General features: G+C 44.7%; 1 protein-coding gene across 1 annotated transcript in view; it reads left to right on the forward strand.

Annotated features, from left to right (window-relative positions):
- The first annotated feature begins 10,732 nt into the window (after nucleotides 1-10,732).
- The window catches only part of LOC142218306 (laminin subunit beta-1-like), a 32,216-nt gene continuing 15,206 nt past the window's right edge, over nucleotides 10,733-27,742 (forward strand). The window contains exons 1-15 of the mRNA XM_075286917.1: nucleotides 10,733-11,028; nucleotides 13,170-13,272; nucleotides 20,284-20,459; nucleotides 21,473-21,596; nucleotides 22,941-23,014; nucleotides 23,148-23,336; nucleotides 23,430-23,493; nucleotides 23,712-23,914; nucleotides 24,230-24,350; nucleotides 24,441-24,629; nucleotides 24,790-24,969; nucleotides 25,214-25,326; nucleotides 25,410-25,489; nucleotides 25,575-25,731; nucleotides 27,128-27,280. Coding sequence (XP_075143018.1) covers nucleotides 13,218-13,272; nucleotides 20,284-20,459; nucleotides 21,473-21,596; nucleotides 22,941-23,014; nucleotides 23,148-23,336; nucleotides 23,430-23,493; nucleotides 23,712-23,914; nucleotides 24,230-24,350; nucleotides 24,441-24,629; nucleotides 24,790-24,969; nucleotides 25,214-25,326; nucleotides 25,410-25,489; nucleotides 25,575-25,731; nucleotides 27,128-27,280 — 1,878 coding nt within the window. The 5' untranslated portion in view covers nucleotides 10,733-11,028; nucleotides 13,170-13,217. The remainder of the gene's footprint in view (nucleotides 11,029-13,169; nucleotides 13,273-20,283; nucleotides 20,460-21,472; nucleotides 21,597-22,940; nucleotides 23,015-23,147; nucleotides 23,337-23,429; nucleotides 23,494-23,711; nucleotides 23,915-24,229; nucleotides 24,351-24,440; nucleotides 24,630-24,789; nucleotides 24,970-25,213; nucleotides 25,327-25,409; nucleotides 25,490-25,574; nucleotides 25,732-27,127; nucleotides 27,281-27,742) is intronic.

Raw genomic sequence — 27,742 nt, forward strand, 5'->3', positions numbered from 1 at the left:
TATTTATGCGCCTTACCCTGTATATGCGAGCACATATTTATGCGCGCATAAATTTATGCACCCTACCCTGTATATGCGTGCACATATTTATGCGTGCACATATTTATGCGCACACATATTTATGCGCGCACATATTTATCCGCGCTACCCTGTATATGCGCGCACATATTTTTTATGCTTACATATATATGCGTGCACATATATATGCGCCCTACCCTGTATATACGCCCTACCCTGTATATGTGTGCACATATTTATGCGCACACATATTTATGCGCGCACATATTTATCCGCGCTACCCTGTATATGCGCGCACATATTTATGCGCCCTACCCTGTATATGCGCGCACATATTTATGCGCGCACAAATTTATGCGCGCACTTATTTTTGCGCGCACATATTTATGCACCCTACCCTGTATATGCGCGCACATATTTATGCGCGCCCATATTTATGCGAGCACATATTTATGCGCGCAAGAATTTATGCGCCCTACCCTGTATATGCGTGCACATATTTTTGCGCGCACATATTTATGTGCGCACATATTTATCCGCGCTACCCTGTATATGCGCGCACATATTTATGCGCCCTACCCTGTATATGCGCGCACATATTTATGCAAGCACATATTTATGCAAGCACATATTTATGCACGCACAAATTTATGCGCCCTACCCTGTATATGCGCGCACATATTTATGCGCCTTACCCTCTATATGCACGAACTTATTTATGCACGCACCTATTTATGCGCCCTACCCTGTATATGCGCACACATATTTATGCGCGCAAATATTTATGCACCCTACCATGTATATGCGGGCACATATTTATGCGGGCACATATTTATGCGGGCACATATTTATGCGGGTACGTACTTATGCGCACACATATTTATGTGCCCTACCCTGTGTATGCGCGCACATATATATGCGCCCTACCCTGTATATACGCCCTACCCTGTATATGTGTGCACATATTTATGCGCGCACATATTTATGCGCGCACATATTTATCCGTGCTACCCTGTATATGCGCGCACATATTTATGCGCCCTACCCTTTATATGCGCACACATATTTATGCGCGCACATATTTATGCGAGCACATATTTATGCGCGCACAAATTTATGCGCCCTACCCTGTATATGCGTGCACATATTTATGCGCGCACATATTTATGCGCGCACATATTTATGCGCCCTACCCTGTATATGCGCGGACATATTTATGCGCCCTACCCTGTATATGCGCCCTACCCTGTATATGTGCGCACTTATTTATGCGCACACTTATTTATGCGCGCACATATTTATGCGCGCACATATTTATGCACCCTACCCTGTATATGCGCGCACATATTTATTATACTTACATATATATGCGCGCACATATATATGCGCCCTACCCTGTATATACGCCCTACCCTGTATATGTGTGCACATATTTATGCGCCCTACCCTGTATATGCGCGCACATATTTATGCGCGCACATATTTATCCGCGCTACCCTGTATATGCGCGCACATGTTTATGCGCCCTACCCTCTATATGCACAAACCTATTTATGCGCGCACATATTTATGCGCGCACATATTTATGCACCCTACCCTGTATATGCGCGCACATATTTATTATACTTACATATATATGCGTGCACATATATATGCGCCCTACCCTGTATATACGCCCTACCCTGTATATGTGTGCACATATTTATGCGCCCTACCCTGTATATGCGCGCACATATTTATCCGCGCTACCCTGTATATGCGCGCACATATTTATTATACTTACATATATATGCGTGCACATATATATGCGCCCTACCCTGTATATACGCCCTACCCTGTATATGTGCGCACAAATTTATGCGCCCTACCCTGTATATGCGCGCACATATTTATGCGCCCTACCCTCTATATGCACGAACCTATTTATGCACGCACCTATTTATGCTCCCTACCCTGTATATGCGCACACATATTTATGTGTGCACATATTTATGCACCCTACCCTGTATATGTGCGCACATATTTATGCGGGCACATATTTATGCGCGCACATATTTATGCGGGTACATATTTATGCGCGCACATATTTATGCGCCCTACCCTGTGTATGCGTACACATATTTATGCGCCCTACCCTGTGTATGCGCGCACATATTTATTATGCTTACATATATATGCGCGCACATATATATGCACCCTACCCTGTATATACGCCCTACCCTGTATATGTGTGCACATATTTATGCGCGCACATATTTATTATGCTTACATATATATGCGCGCACATATATATGCGCCCTACCCTGTATATACGCCCTACCCTGTATATGTGTGCACATATTTATGCGCGCACATATTTATTATGCTTACATATATATGCGCGCACATATATATGCGCCCTACCCTGTATATACGCCCTACCCTGTATATGTGTGCACATATTTATACGCGCACATATTTATGCGCGCACATATTTATCCGCGCTACCCTGTATATGCGCTCACATATTTATGCGCTCTACCCTGTATATGCGCGCACATATTTATGCGCGCACATATTTATGCGCCCTACCCTGTATATGCGCACACATTTTTATGCGCGCACATATTTATGCGCCCTACCCTGTATATGCGCACACATATTTATGCGCGCACAAATTTATGCGCCCTACCCTGTATATGCGTGCACATATTTATGCGGGCACAAATTTATGCGCCCTACCCTGTATATGTGTGCACATATTTATGCGCCCTACCCTGTATATGCGTGCACATATTTATGCACGCACATATTTATGTGCCCTACCCTGTATATGCGCATACATATTTATGCGTGCACAAATTTATGCGCCCTACCCTGTATATGCGTGCACATATTAATGCGCGCACATATTTATGCGCCCTACCCTGTATATGCGCCCTACCCTGTATATGCGCGCACTTATTTATGCGCGCACATATTTATGCGCGCACATATTTATGCACCCTACCCTGTATATGCGCGCACATATTTATTATGCTTACATATATATGCACGCACATATATATGTGCCCTACCCTGTATATGTGTGCACATATTTATGCGCGCACATATTTATGCACGTACATATTTTTCCGCGCTACCCTGTATATGCGCGCACATATTTATGCGCCCTACCCTGTATATGCACGCACATATATATCCGCCCTACCCTGTATATGCGCCCTACCCTGTATATTTGTATATGCACGCACATATTTATGCGCCCTACCCTGTATATGCGCGCACATATTTATGCACGCACATATTTACGCATGCACAAGCTGTCCTGGACTGGCTTAGCACCGAGCGGTGGTTTGGGGAGGCCACTGGAGCAGCGCTGCTCCAGCAGCCTCCCCTCACGCTCAGACAGAGAGCAAGTCCTCTCAGTGCCTGCTCTCTGCCTGCGAACGGCGCTAAGCACCGCCCCTTTGCTCCACCACGCCCCCTTTGCTCCGCCCCCTCATTCGGGGGGTGGGGCGGCTTTCTGTAGTTCACCTCGGGCGGCAAAAGGGATAGGTTCACCCCTGGGGGAATGACATGACACTGGGGCAGAGATGGGGGGACATGAAACTGTGGGCAGTTGAAAGGGGGAGAACAGCATGAAACTGGGGACAGAGATGGAGGGGGGGGACATGAAACTGGGGGCAGAGATGGAGGGGGGGGACATGAAACTGGGGGCAGAGATGGAGGGGGGGGGACATGAAACTGGGGACAGAGATGGAGGGGGGGACATGAAACTGGGGGCAGAGATGGAGGGGGGGACATGAAACTGGGGGCAGAGATGGAGGGGGGGGGACATGAAACTGGGGGCAGAGATGGAGGGGGGGGGACATGAAACTGGGGGCAGAGATGGAGGGGGGGGACATGAAACTGGGGGCAGAGATGGAGGGGGGGGACATGAAACTGGGGGCAGAGGAAGGGTGTATATGAAACTGGGGGAGAGGTGGAGGGGAGGCATATAATTTACAGGTGACTGTAGGAGGATTATACTGTGTGGGAGCACATGAAAATGAATGAGAATGGGTGGAGTCAACAGAAAAGTGGGCGTAGCACATTTTCTCCCTCTTTCTACTCTTCAAAAGTTGGGAGGTAATACATAATTGGTATGTCACAAAATAAAGTAGTGTTAAAATGGCGGGGGGGGGGGCAGACACTTAGGGTGTATGGGGCCCCAAAAATTCCTGGTGGCAGCCCTGTATATACTGACCTCTAACTTACCTGCTCAATATGGCCACCATCTATAGTGGGAACTATAATGGCGGCCATATTGGTTATGGCAGTTTTTCTGCCAAAAAATAAATGAGTTTATTAACTTGATTTTTTTTCCCCTCTACTGTGTTCCCAAAGTTGTGTGTACTCACTATATGAGACAGCCACGCTACTAATACAAAGGATATTGCAAAAGTTTGCACGCCCATAGCACAATACTGCTGCATACCGTAGTCTGCGCTTTAAAATGATAATCATTCTCATCCATCCGAATTGGATTTCGGCGGAGGAGTCGGGGTCACAGGTCAGTCACACAGTAAGCAAACTGCGATCAGGCCTCATTTATTCTTCTGAATAGGAAATGGCAATCCCCCCCACAGGACAATGTACCCGTAAACCCCCGGCAGGGTGGGCATGTCACAGAGACACGCAATACAGGGTTCAAGACAAAGGAGAATTTTTAATTGGCTGGATGGAAAAACCCCTAAGTGTGTTCATTAACTAGAGTGAGGGGTGCAGAGATGGCAGGCGGGCCGGGGCCCTGGTTCCAGAAGGGGCCCAAATGCCCCTCAGTCTAGGCAACATGCAAAGTAGGGCAACTTGTGCTCTGTAATTTAAAAAAAATGTATATATAAAATAATACCGCCATACAATACCTAAATTATAGCACCACTATATAGTGCATAGTTTTGCATTCTATGGCTTGAGAAAGCGCACATAGCTGCGCGAAACGGCTGTTGCCTTTTGCCTTTGCATGCTGTTCTTCCCTCCCTGCACTGTTTTTAGAGATGTATTGCCTCAAATAAAGAAGTTTTTTACAAAGACGAGCCTCGATGTGGGTGAGTGCCCTTCCAATTTTTCTACTATTTTGTTATTGCCACAGTGCTCTATTTCTGGTTGTTGAGCACCCCCACGGCTCTCAATATAAAAGGTTTTATTCCTCATATATACCTCCAGCTTACTAGGACTCACATCCGTATATTTAGCAGTGCCATCCTGTTTACTCTCCTTTTCCAGTCCACTATATAGTGCCCTCACAATACTTCCATGTATTGCCCACACAATGCTATTTAGTTCCCAAATAAAACTGTCATAGTGACTAAATAATACCACTATATAGTGTCCACATACTGTATCACAGTATATACATACCACATAATACATCTAAATTTTCCATACAGAATTCAAATAATGCTACCATATAGTGGCCTCATAGTACTTCCATATGTTACCCACTCAATAATGCTGTTCAGATACCAAATAAATCCGCCATAGTGTCCAAATAATACTGCGATATAATGCCTAAGTAATACTACTATACAGTGTCCATATACTATAGAACAGCATTTATATGTCTTACAATGTTTTCATACTATACTTAAATTGTAGTTTCCTACACTATTCAAATAATACTACCATATAGTGCCCTCATTGTACTGCCGTATATTGGCCACACAATGCTATTCAGTACCCAAATAATTCTGCCATACAGTCACCAAATAATACTATAATACAATGCAGTAAATACTACTATATAATATCCACATACTATAACCCAACTTATACACCCTGCAGAATACCGCCATATATCAGTGCATCGTCCATAGCTGCCGTACCCATGGCGGTGCCCACTGTCTGTAATTCTCCATTTAGCTGATAGGATCTTCATGCTGTCATGTCACCTAATACTTCCACCACTAGTAAGACCTTCATCACTTGACACTGACCATCCTTCCCTTGCTCAAGATGATGAAGCTGGTCCTCAATTTGTCTTCTGAATAAGGACCTGCAGCAGTTTTATATGAAGGATTTATAGGTTGGGGTATCGGTCGTACCCATGGCGGTGCCCGGTTTCCAAAAAACTGGAACCACCTAACAAGGTCTCTATGAGCTTCATGTTCCACACTACAGCCTGGAGTTCTGCTCTGACACCACAACAATCCATGAATAATTACCCTTTTTTGTGGGTTTTTGGACCTTTAGGACCGTATTATTTATTTGCCTCCATGTAAGACTAATTTGGTGATGTGAACTCTTACCGGGGTCAGACGTTGAATTGGGATCAGCCCGGCTATTGTATGTGAGGAAATATTATCCCGATGCTGCTTAGAGGATTAGATCAACAGGAAGTGTAAATGTCATTGATGTTCCTGTTTAGAAGGCGATGACATCACACAAAAATGTATCTCCAGACAAAAAGTAGCTGATAAATAAACCCGACCTAAGATGCTCAGACTCTTATTTTTGCTAAACACATGATCTTATATGACGTCTTCTATCCTATCTGCTTGGCCTAACATTGGGGCATATCTTTGGGGGTCTCTCCAGTTTACCCTCCCCCATTCCATCTTTGTGGTTTACTCTAAGGTTTCATCCCATAGACCATGACCTTACATCATGGTGCCAGCTGTCTGCCCACCGCTCTGTATAACGTGTCCACCAAAGCCAGACTCCTCCAATGCTGTGTTTTTAGTGACTCTATAGGCGGTATTATTTAGCATCTGTATGGCGGTATTATTACAGCACTGTATCATTCTAATTTTGTAACAAATTAGCTCAGAACACAATTTTGCAACACAAAGTGAAATTTACTATTCCGGTATTTGTCACCCAGATTATGATATAGTGGTGTGGAGTATATTGTGTTTATTGTATGACGCTATTATATTTTTACTATTTGGTGCTATTATATAGCCAATGTACATCAGTAATTACACGTTATAGCACTATTATTTGTGCACTGTATGGTAAATATTAGACATATGGTCAGACTAATATTTGTACACTGCATGGTACTATTATTGGGGCATTATTATGCACCTTATGGAACTATTATTTAGGCTCTATAAAGTACTATTACTGATTTTTTTAGGCATTATATGATACTATTATTATTGGACACATTATGGCAGTATTACTTAGGTACTGTATGGTTCCGTATACTAATATTGGGCACTTCATGGCATTATTGTTTAGAGACTATATGGTACTATTACTTGAGCAATGTATTGTAATCATTACACACTTTGCACTATTATTTGGGCAATGTATGGCACTATTATATGTGCAGTGCATACGGTATTAATTATCAGACACTTCAGGGCACTATTATTTGTGCACTCTATGGTACTCATTTGTGGACATTGTATAGTAATAATTATGTAATCCATTGCACTATTATTTGGGCTGTGTGTAGTACTTTTACATGAGTACTATATATAGTAATTATTAGGCACTTTATGGCACTATTATTTAGGCTCTATAAAGTACTATTATTGATCTTTTTAGGCATTGTATGATACTATTATTATTGGACACGTTATGGCAGTATTACTCAGGTACTGTATGGTTCCGTATACTAATATTGGGCACTTCATGGCATTATTGTTTAGAGACTATATGGTACTATTACTTGAGCAATGTATTGTAAACATTACACACTTTGCACTATTATTTGGGCAATGTATGGCACTATTATATGTGCAGTGCAAAGTAATTATCAGACACTTCAGGGCACTATTATTTGTGCACTCTATGGTACTAATTTGTGGACACTGTATAGTAATAATTATGTAATCCATTACACTATTATTTGGGCTGTGTGTAGTACTTTTACGTGAGTACTATATATAGTAATTATTAGGCACTTTATGGCACTATTATTTGTGCTGTGTATAGTAATAATGATGTAGCTAATTACTATATTATTTGGGCAATGTACGGTACTATGATGTGAGTACTATATAGTAATTATTAGGCACTTTGTGGCAATATAATTTGAGCACTGTATAGTACTATTTATGGTTACTGTATAGCAATAATTAGGTTAGGCCATGGCACTATTATTTGAGCAATGTGTAGTTATACTGTGAGGGTACTAGATAGTAATAATTATGTAGTTCATTGCACTAATTTTTGACTACTGTGTGGTACTACTATGTGAGTACTGTGTATAGCAACTATCAGACACTTCAGGGCACTATTATTTGTGCACTATATGGTGCTATTATTATAGTACTGTATAATACCTATCAGACACCTTAGGGCACTATTATTTGGGCACTGTATGGTGCTATTATTTCAGTACTGTATAGTAACTATAGGGCACTATTATTTGGGCACAGTATGGTGCTATTATTTTAGTACCGTATAATAACTATCAGACACTTCAGAGCACTATTATTTGGGCACGGTATGATGCTATTATTTTAGTACTGTATAATAACGATCAGACACCTTAGGGCACTATTATTTGTGCACTATATGGTGCTATTATTTCAGCACTGCATAGTAACTATCAGACACCTTAGGGCACTATTATTTGGGCACAGTATGGTGCTATTATTTTAGTACTGTATAATAACAGACACCTTAGGGCACTATTATTTGTGCATTATATGGTGCTATTATTTTAGTACTGTATAATAACAGACACCTTAGGGCACTATTATTTGGGCACTATATGGTGCTATTATTTCAGTACTGTATAGTAACTATAGGGCACTATTATTTGTGCATTATATGGTGCTATTATTTTAGTACTGTATAGTAACTATCAGATACTTTGCTATTATTTGGGCAACATTATAGCACTACCTCTTACCTCCCACAAGACAAGGCTGTATATTTTGTCTTGGGGCCACCGCACACCTTGAGCCCTCCTTGGTACAGCTGACCCTGTTCCTAGACGTCTTACTCTCTTTGCCTATGGCGTTTGTAGCCACTAATCGTTCTCCACGTTGCACTAATAAGGAGGATTCATCAATTAACACAACAAATTATAATGTGTCCTATGAAGCTCTCATTGGGTTTCATTAGTAGGGGGTTCCTGCCTCCCGCGGACCCCACACGTCCTCTCCTCGCCCCGCACGCACATTCCTCTCGCCCTTAATTAGCCGCTCTACAAGACACTGACAAGGATTTGTTGGTGTTTCCTCTTCTATTCATGCGCCAATTTGTGCACAATACCCACTTCTACGTGGGACCGCTCCGAGCCCGGCCAACTGTGCCACCCTAGAAAGACGACATCTGCTACACGGCAAGACGGGCGAGATCAAAGGGGCAATAATAATATAATGGAGCAGTGTCCGTCACCGCAGGGGGAAGGGATGTGGCCAAAAATGGCGGTGGTGGCAGACACCATAGTACATTATAGGCCATCATATGAAAAACACAACTGCTTTTCCAAAAACAGCGCCACCCTTGTCTGCAGGTTGTGTGTGGTATTGCAATTCACCTTTATTTAATGTAGCTGTACTGCAATAACGCATGTACGGTAACCCATCGTCAGAGGTGGCGCTGTTTCTGAAAGAAACTGGACAACCTGGACTACCTCCATAGATGTAGCAGAGCTGAGTTTGCTATTGCTGTAATACATTGCAACATCATCGGAGTCAATTTACTAAGGCTGACGATTTCCGCGCCATTCTTTATCACTTCCATTGGTGCAAGATGCACCCAAGTATTATGAGGATTTGGCACAACATGGCAGGCCCCGGGCACTAGAACTGGCACTACACCCTCTGCACCTGGCATAACTTATATAGTGCGCCAGTTTTCTGGCATAAGTTATAATAAATTTGTCAGGACACTTTTTGGGAAAGTGGCAAATGGTCCACAAAATGGGGGAAAAATTACAATTTTGGCCCCAAACAGGAACATTCTACAAACATTGTAACTTTCATGCCTTGAATGCCAAAACCATTGTGCTAAATGACAAACTCGGCTCTACCACACCGCAGACACTCCGAGTATCCCATGAGGAACTCTTCGGCCTCTCTGACACCTGCGGATCTGAGAACGTCTGCTCCATGTCTGGATCTAAGGGGTCACTCCAATGGCAGATCCATTTGTATAATCTATATCCTATAGAGGAAGGTGACATGACCAGTTTAGCTCTGCTACATATGATATTATTAAAGGGATTCTAAAAAACCTCTTCCAAAACAATTTCTTGCCTTCCGTGGTTTGTGTCTGGTATTGCAGTTATAGGGGTGCAGAGGTAGCAGTCGCCCCCAAAGGACCCCCTGCCACATACGACTATTGTACAGGGCACAAGATGGTCAGGGGTCCCATTACAGATTCAGCATTAGGGTCCAGCAGCCTCAAGTTACTCATCTGGGGCTGAGCTGCAGTACCGCAACCAACCTGTGAACAGGTGTGGCGCTGTTTTAAGAAGAATGCACCCATATTTTTGCAACCCTGGACAATCTGTCCGTCCCCTATAAATGTCTACATCGCCCAGGGTTTATATGTTTATAAGGAGGCCATGAATATATTTGCTGCTTGTTCCGAAAGCTGCTGCCAGTCCTGTAAAACTTTCCAGCAGGACTAATGCAGAGAGGGAAGGGGGGGGGGGGGGTCCGTACGGTCCCAAATAAAAAAGCGATGGAGACTGCAGGCTTAGTGTATGACCCACGGAGCAGAAAAAAATCAGTCTCTGCATTCCTGTAGCTTGGAAACCATGTGCTCCCCTTTCAGGCCTGCGCTCACCAGTGACAGTACCAATTTGAATAAGAATCACTCCATTTAGGATCAGGGCCGGAGGGAGGGAGCGCTGCCCCGTTAGTCCTGCTCGCTCGCTGCACTTTTGCTTGTTTGTTTTCACATTGCTAGTGTTCTCACGCTGTAAGTTGGTATAACACCCCCCGAGCATCATTGGGGGGCTGGACCCTCGCCCAGAGATAAGATACTGAATTTTCCGTCTTTAAGTTTGTACCGAGATTTAGTCCTTGGCACCAAGTTCTAGAAGACGCCGGAGTCTGTGACGTCCACCTCAAGGTAACGGCTGCATGTCCTGCTTTATCTAGAAGTATATTTGGGCTGTAGTAGGGAGAGAAAGACAAAATCATCTGGACGTGGAAGGAAGACGTCTGAGAAGTATCTGCTCTGGTACTAACTAGAGGAGGAGAAGTCTCTGCACTTTATACACAGGCCGGAGGAGGCGATGGAAGGGGCAGGTGTATATAACCAGGAGATAGATAGATAGATAGGAGATAGATAGATAGATAGATAGATAGATAGATAGATAGGAGATAGATAGATAGATAGATAGATAGATAGATAGGAGATAGATAGATAGATAGATAGATAGATAGATAGATAGGAGATAGATAGATAGGAGATAGATAGATAGGAGATAGATAGATAGATAGATAGATAGATAGATAGATAGATAGATAGATAGATAGATAGATAGGAGATAGATAGATAGATAGATAGATAGGAGATAGATAGATAGGAGATAGATAGATAGATAGATAGATAGATAGATAGATAGATAGATAGGAGATAGATAGATAGATAGATAGATAGATAGATAGATAGGAGATAGATAGATAGATAGATAGGAGATAGATAGATAGATAGATAGCTAGATAGGAGATAGATAGGAGATAAATAGATAGATAGATAGATAGATAGGAGATAGATAGATAGATAGATAGATAGGAGATAGATAGATAGATAGATAGATAGATAGATAGATAGATAGATAGATAGGAGATAGATAGATAGATAGATAGGAGATAGATAGATAGATAGATAGATAGATAGATAGATAGATAGGAGATTATATGTTAGATAGATAAAATAGATAAAGCAAGATTTGCAATAGATACAAGAAATAGAGAGAAATAGGTGAAAGAAAGGAAAAAATGTTCTCTATCTATTTATCTATCTCCTATCTCTCTATCTATCTATCTATCTATCTATCTATCTATCTATCTATCTATCTATCTATCTATCTCCTATCTATCTATCTCCTATCTATCTATCTCCTATCTATCTATCTATCTATCTATCTCCTATCTATCTATCTATCTATCTATCTATCTATCTATCTATCTATCTATCATCTATCTATCTATCTATCTATCTATCTATCTCCTATCTATCTATCTATCTATCTATCTATCTATCTATCTATCTATCTCCTATCTATCTATCTATCTATCTATCTATCTATCTCCTATCTATCTATCTATCTATCTATCTATCTATCTATCTATCTATCTCCTATCTATCTATCTATCTATCTATCTATCTATCTATCTATCTATCTATCTTATATGTCCATTTAGTTGATTTAGAGATACAATACTTTATATCCGGATTATCTTGCCCATGATTGGGAATGTTTTCTCCCCATAGTGTTATATCTCTGGATATTTAGATGGAAATATTTTGGTAATGATAGACACACTGAGAATTATTATGTGTAACATCTCCTCCCCTGGGCTCTTTCATGGACTTCCTTATGGTATTAAACCATAACAATTAAACAGGAAGGATTGTAAGTAAATTTTCTAAAAAAAAACAAAAAAAAAAAACTACGGGGTTGGTGTTTCCATAAATCTCTCTTTATGAGAACATCTATTGCTATGGAGTGGTCCATGACCGAAACCTGCTGGGAGGGCGGGTCCTGACAATAAGGGGGAGGGGCAACCACTGTGTGTGGCAGAGTCAGCCATTCCGCCCGTCTCTGATGACTTCACTGGGGATAAGCTTGATTTATCATGGTACCTTTATACCATTGGCGGTGGCCCTGGGGTTTTATGGGATACTCAGGGTCAAACGTTCATGGTACCCCACTATCACTACGAGAGTGTGTGTGCGGTATATATATGTCATATATATTTTTGGTATCAAACCCAAGCCTGTGAAACCCCATTTGTATCTTCCTATGTTGAATGAGATGCAGCTGCAATACCAGACCTGTCCATGGATGAGAGTGGCGCTGTTTCCAAAAACAAGACTAAGACCCTTGGATAGTCTCTTTACGATGTACATTATGGCCATAATGTGGAATAGCCGCCATCTATTTTTATTGCATATGGCCAACATTGGCGATTTTTAGGTGTTTGCCCCTTAAACTGTTGATATTTTAAGTGTTTAGGGTTTTTTTGCTTTTTTTTTTTTAGGTGAAAAGACTCGAATTTGGAAATAGTTCCTGAAACATCAACTTGCAGATGACGCATCGGAAAATAACATGGCGGCAGAGATTAGCGTCTCTCCTGATTTTGGGTAAGCTTGTTATGTTTTGGTGATGTGGGATTGATGGAGTATTTTTCAATTTTTTTTAATATCTGGTATTGCAGTTTAGCTTTGTTCTCTTGAATCTAACTAAGCTGCAATACCTGGCACAGCCAGTGGACAAGAGTGGCGCTCTTTCCTCTAATCCCAGTCTGTAGAAATACAATGTATCTGACCCGCTGCAGCCTTGTATCTGCACACGGCTAATACATATAACAGTCCTGTTCTGCCAAGCTGACCGGTGGCTATGGCTCAGCACAGACGGGGTTAAGGCCAGCCGTATACTGCACGATGTGAAGCATGGAATATACGTCTTGTGATTCCTGTGAGGTGCACTGGATAGGAAAAGAATGCAGGCTTGCTTCATTGCTCGCTCCTTACGGAAACACAATGTTCTGAACATCAGCTTGACGTCTCCGCAGGACGGTGTTCACACGTGGCTGTGATGTTATATCACCTCTATTCGGGGGTGCAGAGGCAGCACTCCCCCCTGGGGTCTCCAAGGCACTTCTGTAACATAAGAAGACACCAGTATTATAAATGGGACCGGATAGATGGGGCCCCTGGTACAGACCGGCACTGGGGCCCAGGAGCGACAAATGACATTTCCTATGTAATACGTCTCATTATCGCTCACAATCCCTTGTTAAAATTGCTCCGATGCGTCCAAAATAAAAAAAATACAACGTTACCAATAGTATTACTTAAAAGAATCACCTGTCGTTATCTGTATACAGCCACGGTGCGGAGCGATGTGTCTCCATGGTTACAGACTGCAAACATACTTTGTATCTACCCGTGTTTCCCCAAAAGTAAGACAATGTCCTACATTCTTTTTACCCCCAAAAGTCCCACTATGTCTTACTTTCGGGGTATGTCTTATATTGGAAAAAAAATGACAGGGGTTGATGGATTGAAGCGGCGGCACGCGAGGAGTTAAGCGCCGGCCGCCGGCCGCTTCCATACATTGCAATGGGAGCGCGCTATTCAAATAGTATTCGTTCATCTCTAACTTCAATTGTAACTTCTTACAATTGAAGTTAGAGATGCGCGAATACTATTTGAATAGCGCGCTCCCATTGCAATGTATGGAAGCGGCAGGCAGACTTTGCCGACGGCCGCCGCTTAAAGGGATTCTACCATTAAAAGAAGTTCTTTCCTCTGACCACGTCGGAATAGCCTTAAAAAAGGCTATTCGTCTCCTACCTACTGCCATAGCCAGCGCCGCCTTCTTCCTGAGCTGCGTCCGCCCCTTTTGTGTTGTCTTCTTTGGGCGTCATGGATGATGCATGCGCAGTCGGCTCTGGCTGCGAGAGCCTGTTAGAGCCGACTGCGCATGCGTCATCCATGAGGCCCAAAGAAGACAACACAGAAGGGGCGGACGCAGCTCAGGAAGAAGGCGGCGCTGGCTATGGCAAAAGGTAGGAGACGAATAGCCTTTTTTAAGGCTATTCCGACGTGGTCAGAGGAAAGAACTTCTTTTATTGGTAGAATCCCTTTAACTCCTCGCGTGCCGAGCGCTTCCATTCATTTCAATGGAAGCGTGCCATTGAAATGAATAGAAGCGGCTGGCACGCGGGGGGTTAAGCGGCCGCCGGCAAAGTCGGTGTGCCGCCGCTTTCAATCACATATAAGGCGCACCGGACAGCGCTGCGCCTTATAGTCCGGTGCGCCTTATATATGAACCTAGACAGGACTATAAGGCGCTCATGGGTAATGCTCCTTATAGTCCTGCCTAGGTTCATACATAAGGCGCACCGGACTATAAGGCGCACCGGACTATAAGGCGCACCGGACTATAAGGCGCACCGGACTATAAGGCGCAGCGCTGTCCGGTGCGTCTTATGTCTACTACGGTATGTCTTACTTTTACTTTTAGACATTTACTATGTCTTACTTTCGGGGTACGTCTTACATTAGCCCACCCCCCAAAAGTCCCACTACGTCTTACTATCGGGGAAACACAGTAGGGCTCTTCTCTTGTATCTGAAGAAGGAGCAGAGGGAGCAGCACATGACTGCAGGATCAGACTGCGCAGGGTTTGTTTGTAGTCTGTTGTTATGGAGACGCAGAATTGAAACAAAAGGTGGAAACATTGATAGAACCTTTAATGGAACAGACGGGTTTCCGTCTTTCGAGCGAATGTTGCATCGCTGATCACTGATCTAACCTGACACTGGGCAGCCCAGGCCGCGGCCGTCATCGCCAGCTGGCAGACGTGAATATTTGACGCTTCTTAGAACGCTCAGTAACCACAGAAACATCATTGTGTCCATAGTGTACGGAATGTCACCAATGGAGATTGTATCCGTCAGATATCGGCAAATAAAGCTGCCGGGATAAGAGATTCTTCTGGGTCATTTAGTAGAGCGCCATCTATTGTGGGGACCGGCAGGGGTGAAATTGGCAAATCTGGAGGCTAATACTGAGATTAGGCAACCACTGATCCATGCTTTATACTTATGCTGCTCTCGCTTTATACCAGCAGGTCCACGATTAGGATTAATCTTCTATCTCTTACATCTCCTTATTATGTTGCATTATCTTGTGCACTAGTCACAGCCAGATCTGCACCTGATCTGCATCTGATTTTTTTTCGGTTAGCCTGGATCCTGTAGGGGGCACTGTCTCGGCCTCATGTGTCAGTGGTTAGTCATAGATTTGGATCTGCCAGGAGCTTGTATGTTCTCCTCACGTTTGTGTAGGGTTCCTCCAGTTACTCCGATTTCCTCCCACAATCCTCCTGATGGGGAATGTAGACTGTGAGCCCTGTATGGGACGGTGAGTGACAATGTGTGTACAGCACTACGGAATATGTTGGTGCCATATAAGTAACCCAACTCATTTATATCCATAAGAGGACAAACTCTGCCGCACTATACGGATGACGCCATTATAACTTGCACCCTTGACACACCCATGTGCTGGAAGATAGAAATATGTTGTCAGCAGAATATAGAATTAACTCCTTCTGTTCCATTTACATTGAATATTTCCATCTAAGCGTCTTACACCATGCCTAGCTACTGTGCAGTCTCGGAGACGTCTCTCCATTGTTCCGTCCACTCCTACACATATAGAACTGAAAATATAAGATCATGTAGTTGCACATAGTTGGCCGTGAAATGGTGTGGGCTGAGGATATCACATATGTTTATTCTTCCCAAGCTCCGAACTGCAAGGTATGTACTAAGGGGGGACTGACAGTGGTCCTGGACTCCCCACATATTACCATAGTTATAATACACTTGAGTTGTCAATCTACTGGCCATGGTTGGGACTTACATAAAGAAGAGAGGAAATGTAACAGCCCCTTGTGCCACCAAACCATTGACCACTGGGCTATCTTTGAGGTTGTGGTCTCCTGGTTTTCACCCTTTCACTCCTACACAGGGGTCTGGAATTCTCTGCAGGAGACCACCAGGTACCACGACCTCTAGGAGTAGTCACCGGTCATCTACACCGGAATCAATAGGTCAAGAGACTCCACTGTGAAGTGCCAAGAGCATAGGCAAGATAAGAGTCTGGGTACAAGCCTAAGTTAGAGCTGGCAGAGTTCGTGAGTAGTCAGAGGTCAGGGTGAGTAGCAGAGGTTCAGGTTCTCCCTTTAAGACTACTCTAGGAGTAGGCCAAGTGAAGGTTAAAAGACACTGGTACAAGGAATCAAGGGGTAAGTTAAGAGAGGAGTCTGGGTACAGCTGAGGTCAGGTCTGGCAGAGGCTATGAGTAGACAGAGGTCAGGATGAGAAGTACAGGTTCAGGTTCTCCCTTGTGGACTCTAGGAGTAGTCTAGGAGCAGGGGACACCTTACTTGGCAGGTCAAGAGACACTGGTGTGAAGCACCAAGACCTCAGGAAGAGAGGAGTCTGGGTACAGGCTGAGGGCAGGGCTGGCAGAGTTTGTGAGTAGTTAGAGGTCAGGCAAATGGCCAGGGTGAGTAACACAGGTTCAGGTTCTCACTTTGAGAGAAAAGGGGCTGGTACGTGCCCTGTCAGTGCATGGAGGAGGAGCAGAGGATAGGACAGCAAGAACATGGCAGCAGGAAGACCAAACAGAGTGTGGCAGATCATGTAAGTGTAAGTGCCCGCCAGAACCACCCATGTTACAGTGACATATAGTCAATCTACTATAACACCCCCTGTGCTACCACATACAGAGTGACAATGATGTGGCTACACCAGTTGTTCCTGTGCAGGAAGCGATGTAGCTATAGGGGGATTGAGGACGCAGCCATACCTTGGTCCTGGTGCCCGAGGAGGGGCCACATAAGACATCAGTATTATAAATGGCACTTGGCAGGTGGGGGGCTGGTGCCAATAGACTAAGTACCCCATCTCTAACATCTAGTTTTGATGCTGTCATTTGAATGGACCCTCATAGAGGTTGTGGCCCTGTTATAGGGACAATGTTGGTCCTATATGAGGGGGCTACTAAATTTACCACGTCCTCCTCCGATGCTGCATAAGTCACATGATCACCATCACCTGTAGCACCAGGATACACGTGGTGTCCTGTAAGTACTGACTCCTACACACCCTGTCCAGCAGACGCCAAGTCCAGCCATATTCAGGGGTCTGTCCATAATCTGGGAGGGATTAACCCCTGCTTGATAATAAAGCCTCCTTTGTCACATACCCGGTGTCAGTGCCTGTGTTTGCTGCCGCCCGGCCGCTCCTAGTACGAGGTAATGTTTAGCCCAGCCAATGCCCTGTACTATAAGTGCTTAACATTCTTCCCATTCCATGGCCGTGATTAATAGTTCTATAAACAGGTAAGAACATTTTAAGATTAACCCCTGAGATGCCATGCTTCTAGATCACATCAGTAAGGAGCTGGGCATGGTCTACTGCCCTTGGCGTCATCTAGATCACTGGACTGGCACCAGATGTTCATCTATCGGCTGGAACCACATCACATTGTAAGGGAACGGATGGTTTGCCGTATAATCTCTACATCTGGGGGTGCACCTGTAGGGGGCGCAGACGTAACAGTTACATGTGGGCATTGGTGTCTGAAGGACCCTTTGCCATATAGGAAGATACCAGTATGGCACCTGCTAGGTGGGGTCTTACAGGTTTTGTATTGGGGCCAAAGGGTCTCCATATTGATTTAATATCTGTTTGTATGTAGGTGCAGATCACCAGGGGAGCCCTAGACAACCAGGAATGTTCTTAATGATTCTTTTATCGCCCCAGCCCACCAGGGATGTTACCATTAACCTCTTAACATCCCTGGTGGGTTAGGGGAGTTATCATTAACCTCTTCACTTTCCTATCCCACCAAGGAAGTTATTATTAACCTTTTCACTCCCCTAGCTCACCAGGGATGCTGCCAATAACCTCTACCCTTCCCTATTGCACCAAGCATGTTGTTATTAACCTCTTCACTCCCCTAGGTCACCAGGAATGTTATTATTAACCTCTACACTTCCCTATTCCACAAAGTTATTATTAACCTCTTCACTCCCCTAGCTCACCAGGGATGCCGCCAATAACCTCTACCCTTCCCTATTGCACCAAGAATGTTATTATTAACCTCTTCACTCCCCTATCCCACCAGGGATGCTGCCAATAACCTCTACACTTCCCCAGCCTACCAGGAATGTTATCATTAACCTGTTCATGTCTCTACCCAACAAGGGATTTTGCAATTTAGACCATTAGGAAAGTTATAATTAACCCCTTTACTGCCCTAGACCACCAGGGATTATCCATCCAATCAAAGATAATAGCAATCCTTATTTTAGGTATGCGAGGCTGTATGTTGCTGGCAGAGAGGGGCCCTTCGTTCTTATAGAATTGGGTCTTGTTATGTGCAGTGACAACCAGCTTTGCTCACAACTTCCGCGGGTGGTGCAGGACTGAGCGCTGACTTCATAAGATGTATGATCAGGTCTGAGGGGCGAGAAGAATAGGAGCGCAGCGATGTGACCGGGGCTTCTGTGCCAAACAATTCAGAGTCAGTCAGATGTACTGATGCGGCCTGGACGTTTGATTTCACCCTGCGAATATCTCCTGCTCAGTCTAGCGGACATCGCAACGCTCCATATACAGGAGCTTATAGAGCAGGAGGAGGTTTTACGGATCAGATTAAAGTAGAAAATAATAGGAGTGATATCATTGGAGGAACTGGGTGGAGGGGGGACTTGTAGTTACCAGCCCAAGTAGGTGTTATGTTATTCACATTCATGGCACTACATGATACATCGTAATCGAGGGTCCACAGCCCCTTCCCCTGTATAATAAATCCTCCATCTGCCCAAGAATGTTCCTCTTTGCTTAAACTGCTCAGTATGTGACACGTTGGAGCAGCAGTTTGTGCTTCAGAGCTGCTCTTCCCACTGTTAGTGATATAAGAAGTAACAAACCCCCCGCTCTGTATCATGTGCCATTTATAATCCTAGTATTTTGTTATGTAGCCTTCAGGCGGCAGGACCCAGGTGCAGTTGCCACGTCTGCACCCCCTATAGATACACTATGTATGGATATGAGGATCTTAGGTAGGAAAAGCTGGATCTCTGCCTAACCGAGCGCCGTATATCAGCCCTGACACGACTGAATTATTGTGCAAGGTGAATAAAGGACAATCGCAGCAGAACCTGTTCTCTATAGAGAGGAAGTATGGGGTAGAGACACTCGATCCTGTGTGACGCCTTGTACAGACCGTGATGGACACAGAGCCATTCAGGGCTTATAGAAAGCTGGGTGATATTAGACATCGTCACCCATCATACAGTATGTAATAGCTGAAAGATCAATGAAAGGGTCTAGTACCCTCATAGATCAGCAATACATAATCGAGGGATCATGGAGACCTATAGCTCTGCATAGAAGCTGTAGACACAATCTATAAGAGATTTATAACAGACTTTTACAGAATTGCCTTATTATTTATAAACATGAATGTGATGTATAGTGTAGTGTATATAGCGTAACGAATGTGATGTATATTGTAGTGTATATAGCGTATACATGCCCTTTAACCGTTTCTGTCTCATTACAGTGAAGATACTGGAGGTAGCGGCTGAAGAGCCAGACCTTCTCCAACATGGATGTACAGATGGAGGTTGTTATCCCGCTACAGGAAATCTGCTCATTGGACGGGCCCAGAGCCTCACCGCCTCCTCTACGTGCGGGATGGAGACCCCTCAGGAGTACTGCATTGTCAGCCATCTTTCGGTACGATAGCGTCAGGATGCACAACTTTTTATATAAACATAAGCAGTAAAGTAGCGTAAAGTCTATCGATGTATCTCAGATCTCTGCAGCGATCAGTTGCAATCTGTGTTTTTCTGCAGTGCCTCCACTGGAGACATTAGGTATTACATGGTGTCCATGTAAAGCACAGACCTGCTGGGTCCTCCAGAGCGAGAGACGCTCTTTATAACCATTCTGTCTTCTAACTAATGGGCAGAAAACTCAAATACCCTACGTATATATATTATTTTGCCCCATTTGCCCTGTCTATGGCCAGTCTCTCCCCACTGACTCATAGTTTCCTTCTCGAGGCTCCTGTCCATTATCTTGGTATGAGCACACAATCCTTATTATAGACTTGTCCTTGAAGGCGCATTCTTGGGTTGGCTGTAGTCAGAGAGATAACAGAAATATGTCAAGGAAGCGGGCCAGCACCTTATCTGACAAACTGGGCACAGTCTCAGGCCTAACAAAGCCGCCTTGTTGTCGCTGCCGGTACCTGAAGAAAGCCAATGAATGAAGCCACCAGACTCGGTTGTGTTCTTGCTCCACTTGGCTCTCTTATAATAGAGCGATGTCCTATAATACTGCATGGTGTGATATAATATAGCCATGGAGTCTGTATAGTTCCAAGGTACCTGGGGCCAAACCTGTTACAATGGGGTATTTAAGACATTTCTTTAAAGTGGCTGTCCAAGGTTATAAGAAACAGCGCCACACCTGTCCATGGTCTATGTTTGGTACTGCAGCTCAGCTCCATTGTAATACCTTGCACAAACTGATGACAGTGGTGGCGCTGTTTTTGGAAGAAATCATTTTTTTCTAATCCGAGACAACTCCTATAAGATTTCAGGCTGGGCCAAAGGATCATCAGGCTTCTCAGGCCCCAATGTAATAATGTGACCCATGGGGTTCAACAATGGTCAACCCCATCTAATGCCATGCCAGTCACTTAACGGGTTGGTGAAATTTAATCTAATCCATTATTATTCCAGGAGTCAGAGAAGTGTTTTATGTGCGACTCCCGCGCCCCCTACCAGAGGGGGAGCCACAGAATCCAGAACGTGATCTACCTGACGGGACGAGAGGGAGAGAAGATATGGTGGCAGTCGGAAAACGGTAAGAAAATGGCAAAGGCGCCTTCTGTATAACAGTGTACAAGTGCTCATGAGTGTCTGTGCAATATTTCACTTGGTAGAGCAGCAGTATGTACCTCAGAGCTGCGCTTCCTATTGTAACTGGAGACAGGAAGTTGTAACCATAGTCAGCCATGTTGCAATTGCAAAGCTGAATGTTCCGGTCATGCAATCACCAAAGCATAGATGATAAAGATGATCCAGGCGCTCAGTATGCAGCGTCACGGCTCCTTGTTATGTAAATCCAATCCTTGCTTCCTCTCACTTCCGCCCCACCGCTCGCTACGCCTTTGCCACCACATGGGCAGGGCATCTTTGGCCTTGTAGTTCCCCAGCTGTTGGGCGGACAATGGCCGTCTGTGCTTCTCCCCGGCTACTTCAGGTTTTCCTTCTATCAGCGTCAGCCATGTGAATGCTCAGAAATCCAGCGTGACCCAGACATCACTTAGCATTGTTACATATTGGACTTAATTGCACTAAATCTCCCTATTAAAACCTCATTTGCATATATTTACATATCGTTAAACAGTTGCCAGCACAGAAGCACAACACACACACAAATGGGATTGTGGAATGAATGACTCATGGCGAGCAGGCAGCCCGCGGTCCCCTGGCCCTCCGCCATCTCTCTTACCCTTTCAGTCACTTGTAATTCATAAAAAGAATAGACCCCGGGGCCAGAACCGTAGCGAGTGACACAGAGGCGGCAGGGCTGGGGCCATTAAAGGGGCGCTCCGCTCCTAAAAATATATTCTAGGGTTTCTTAGTTATTGGAGAAGAAGGGAAACAACCAGAGACTCCCGGGCCCGCAACAAAATCTAGACCAGGCCCCCAACTATGATGTACAGTGTATAGTACTGGTTCGAGACAACTTATGGGCCCCCTGTGGCTCCTGGGCCCGCTGCAAAATCTAGACCAGACCCCAACCATGATGTATAGTTTATAGTACTGGGAAGAGACACATTATGGGCCCTATAAGGCTCCTGGACTTGGGTGCGATTGCACCCCCTGCAACCTCTCAAGTCATGACCTTGGCAACAACCAATATGGCTGTCACTGCAATGGGGTTCCTGAGACATTGATATGGGTTCATGCTAAAAAAAAAAATTAAGTTGGCATTTTTTGAAACCTATTTTTACCATTTAGCCTCCGCCTCTTAGCGTGGGCACACCCTGGCCTAGGCCATCTAGCTGGCCATTTTAATTGTCACCCAACTTTCCCAGAAATATATTTATCTAAGAAAAGTTGGATCGAATTTCTACCAACTTGACAGACAGATGATTGGAGGACTTTACTGGTGATTTAAGGTGGTTGTCCATCTTTGTAGGGGTGGAGACAGTGAGTATACGGCTGGACCTGGAGGCAGAATTTCACTTTACTCACCTCATCATGAAATTTAAGGTAAATTCACTTCTCTCTAGCCTCTGTGACATTGTTCTAACAAATCACTAAAAGTTCTTTAATAATCCCGAAACCCCTTATCTGCTAAATGTGACCCCATCATATTTCACCACCATTTCCCATAATCCTCCAGACGTTCCGACCTGCCGCCATGTTGATAGAAAGGTCATCAGACTTCGGGCGCACCTGGAAAGTTTACCGTTACTTCTCATATAACTGCACCAAGATGTTCCCCGGGGTGCCGGTCCAGACGCTCCAGAGGATTGATGATGTCATCTGTGACCAGAGATACTCAGACATCGAGCCGTCCACTGAGGGAGAGGTGATTATGGCGTCACGACCCTGGGAGATTATTGTCGTGTGCTGCAATCGGATGTTATTGGTTTTAACCCCGAATCCCGTTCCTTGTTTTTAGGTGATTTTCAAAGTTCTTGATCCAGCCATTAAAGTGGAAGATCCCTATAGCGTGGAGATTCAAGGTGATGGCGGATGATACAGAGTGCAGGGTATTTAATATATGGGGGCAAAGCCGCAGCAGAAGGCCAAAGCTCGGCGAGGGATTACAACGAGGGAAGTCACTTCACTTGGCGGATTTCGCTCCACCTCAAATTCCATATTCTGCCATGTGAACTTGCCCTTCGTTGTCTTGTTCTTGCGTTGATGGACACTTCATAACATTTTACCCATTTTTGTTCAGAACTTCTCCAGATTACGAACTTGAGGATAAACTTCACCAAACTGCACACGTTGGGAGATAACCTGCTGGATCAGCGGGCAGAGGTCTTGCAGAAATACTACTACGCGGTGTACGAGCTGGTGGTCCGCGGGAGCTGCTTCTGCTACGGCCACGCTTCGGAGTGTTCTCCTGTGGAAGGCATCGAAGGAGGAGTGGAGGGAATGGTAACTACAATGGGACAATGGCAGACGTCTCGATCCTACGGGCAATATATAGGGTTATCTCTGTATTTATATAAGTGACTGGCTACCATTTGGAGGAGAATCGGTAACTACAGGCCTTGATCAAGGCGCTTTACATCAAAAAGCTGCCCATGTTAAAAGATTCTTACTCTCCCTCCCTTCTGACAACACCTACATGCATATGTGTGTGGTTGGAAGAAGAGGTGAAGACGTCTTCAATGTAGATCTCCCTAAAACTAATCTACCTATAAGTGTCTGATAATAAAGAATATAGGATAACCCGCTGCCCCCCTCTAGATCCATGGTCGCTGTGTATGCAAGCATCATACAACCGGCTTGAACTGTGAGCACTGCCAAGATTTCTACCACGATCTTCCATGGAGGCCAGCAGAACCCAACAACCCGCACACCTGCAAACGTAAGAAGCCCCATCGGCCTTTGTGACCTCCGGTGATACGAATGAGAACCATGTGCCCATTGGATGACTGCAGACTTTGTTCTCTTCTAGGGTGTAACTGTAACAACCACTCCATAAAGTGCCACTTTGACATGGCGGTGTACCTAGCCACCGGAGGGGTGAGTGGAGGAGTGTGCGATGACTGCCAGCACAATACAATGGGGCGCAACTGTGAGCAGTGCAAGCCTTTCTACTACCTGAACCCCTGGTCAGATATCCGGGCGGAGACTGCTTGTATCCGTGAGTCAACTTCTTCCATGCGTTGTATCATGTGAGGTCTTCAACCTGTGGCTCTCCAACTACAATTCCCCGTATAGTTGTCAGTCCTCCTTGTATTTCCTCCACCGCCACAGGGTGAAGACCACTGACCATAACTAAATATTGGACTTTCCTCCTGCAGCTTGTGACTGTGATCCGGTGGGTTCTCTGGATGGTGGCGTCTGTGACAGTCACACAAATGTCAACCTGGGGATGATCGCGGGTCAGTGTCGTTGTAAGGAGAACGTGAAGGGGGAACGTTGCGACAGCTGCAAAGAGAACTTCTTTGGACTCAGCAGAAACGACCCCGAGGGCTGTCAACGTAAGGACCCATTAATCTACCCAAACTTTACCATATATAGTAACATGGTGGGCACAGGCCCCAAGAAGCAGGGGTCATGATTGGAATCTATAAGGTATCTGTTCCCACCCCTACCTGTAGAGGGGGCTAGCACTTCTTTGCCCTACCTTCTACCTCCAACCAGACACCCATATTCTCCTTGGCATCTATACCTTTGTCTTGTCTTCCTTCCCACCTTTATGCCCAATTGTTCTTTCACCCACAGCCTGTAGATGTGACCCCCGGGGCATCATAGCGGGCAGCACGCCATGTGACCAGATCAGCGGTGACTGTTACTGTAAGCGCTTTGTGACGGGGCGATACTGTAACCAGTGCCTGGTGAGTGACCCGCGTACAATGTCATCCATGTAAGAAGTTACATATGGGATTTGTTATGACAATATTTTTATACATGGTAACAGCCGGAGTTTTGGGGTCTCAGTAATGACGTTATGGGGTGCCGGCCTTGCGATTGTGATTTTGGTGGCGCATACAACAACAGGTAAGTCTGTCATTTTTTTTAACCCATTAAATGCCAAATCTATAGTGTACCAAAAGTAAGTGGACTCCCCCCCATCTCTCTGCAGGTGCTCCTTTGAGGACGGTCAGTGCGACTGTCGTTCCAATATCATAGGTCGGCAGTGTGACGACGTACAGCCCGGATACTTCTGCATGCCTCTGGATTACTACACGTATGAAGCCGAAAACGCAAAGGGGCTTTCACCCACCGACCCACAAACACCGGTAGGTTATTAAGATAGTATCATTATAACTCATAGGCTCAGAGTTGCCCAGGAAAATGAGGCCCCGTATAGTTAAATGTTCCCCCAGCAGTGGCCCCGTATAGTTTAATGTGGTCCCATATTGTACATTGTCCCCCAGGCAGTACTTGCCTCACTGCTCCCGAAGCCATGCAAGAGAGCGGGAGGTATTGGGGAACAGAGAGGTAAATACATATAGTACACTCAAGCTGCCCCCAACTTTTAGGATACAGGCCTAACATGACCTGTGACCTACCAAATCAACCTTTAAAACTTGGGAGGGGAGGTCGCAGGCTGAGGCCTCAAGGGCCGCACGTTTGAGACCCCTGTACTAGAATACAAACAAGTCACAACATCAGTTCTACCTGTCTGCCACTAGAGGGAGCTCAGATACTTACTGCGTACTCCTTACACATGGATCTCAATAGTAACTCTGTATACAGTCAGATCCTGAGCTCCCTCTAGTGGCGGCTGTCCTTCTACTGTAAATCTATTTGACTGCGGGAGGTTTGGAGCAGTGTATCATTAAAGCTGAACTCTGACCACTATAAAAATGTATTCTGATATTATTCAGCATAAAGGGTTAAAAGGCGGAGATTGAATTTAATTGTCAACCATACAAATTTGCATATAGGACAGGACCATCACTGTGTCTGCCACAATAGAAAATGGCGCCATTGTGTGGGGAAATCTCAACCTTCCTTCTACGTTACCAGCTATGCCGCGCTGGCAGCTTAGAGTTATCTCGCCATACGATTAGCGAGATGGAGAAATTTCACCTGCCCTGGATTCCTAAAAGAGCCATTGTTAGGGGAAAGAAACGTGACTAAATAGGTGGCCGGCTGCCAGGGAGCGTAGCTTGCCTCCTGCCCTCTGTGCCCCATTTACATTCCTCAGGTTGGATCTTACCTCCGACTACCAGTGAGAATCCCTGGATTCCAGGATCGGGTCACGTCTGTGGTCCATATACATATATACTGTGTACAGTAGAAGGGTCTGTACCGCGGCTCTGCACTAATCCTCTATGTTTCTTCTAAGATCCCGGGTTGTATCTGGGCACATGTCTGTTTTGTTTAAGTATCGAGCCTGTCTGTTCTAGTTGGGGGTTTCGACTTCAGAATAACAAGGACAAAAAGTAACCGCACTGAAATCGTGTTCAAGGTCTCTCTAGTTTTATGTGGGTCAGAAAGCAAAAAATTGTGTATTTTAAAGGAATAGCGCCACTCTTGGCCATAGGCTGTGCCTGGTATTGCAGCCCAATTCATATGAATACTGTAATATTCGCAGGCTCGTGTCTGGGGTGCCATGTGTATTTTGGCTTATATTGTTACTCTATATAGATATAATTCAGCCGTGTTCATCACTTATATGTTCCATAGGGAAACCTCAAACCAGAAGCTCCAACAGACTGTGTGGAATATTACAATGGCATTCAGAATGGCAAGAAGGTCAGACTACGTCGCCATCGGAGGACGATTCGTGTTCTCCAACAGAGGTCGTCCCAGCGCAGAGCCCGACAGCTACAGCAGAAGGTACAAGTCATATAGAAGAATTACTGTGTTATACCTAGTGAGCGCAGCTCTGGAGGATGTAACTCAGTGTCAGTACAGGATAAGTAATGTAATGTATGCACACAGTGACTGTACCAGCAGAATAGTGAGCGCAGCTCTGGAGTATAAAACAGGATAAGTAATGTAATGTATATACACAGTGACTGTACCAGCAGAATAGTGAGCGCAGCTCTGGAGTATAATACAGGATAAGTAATGTAATGTATGCACACAGTGACTGTACCAGAAGAATAGTGAGTGCAGCTCTGGAGTATAATACAGGATAAGTAATGTAATGTATGTACACAGCGACTGTACCAGCAGAATAGTGAGCGCAGCTCTGGAGTATAATACAGGATAAGTAATGTAATGTATGCACACAGTGACTGTACCAGCAGAATAGTGAGCGCAGCTCTGGAGTATAATACAGGATAAGTAATGTAA

This window comes from Leptodactylus fuscus, chromosome 9 (genome assembly GCF_031893055.1).
Source record: "Leptodactylus fuscus isolate aLepFus1 chromosome 9, aLepFus1.hap2, whole genome shotgun sequence".
NCBI classification, from domain to species: Eukaryota; Metazoa; Chordata; class Amphibia; order Anura; family Leptodactylidae; genus Leptodactylus; species Leptodactylus fuscus.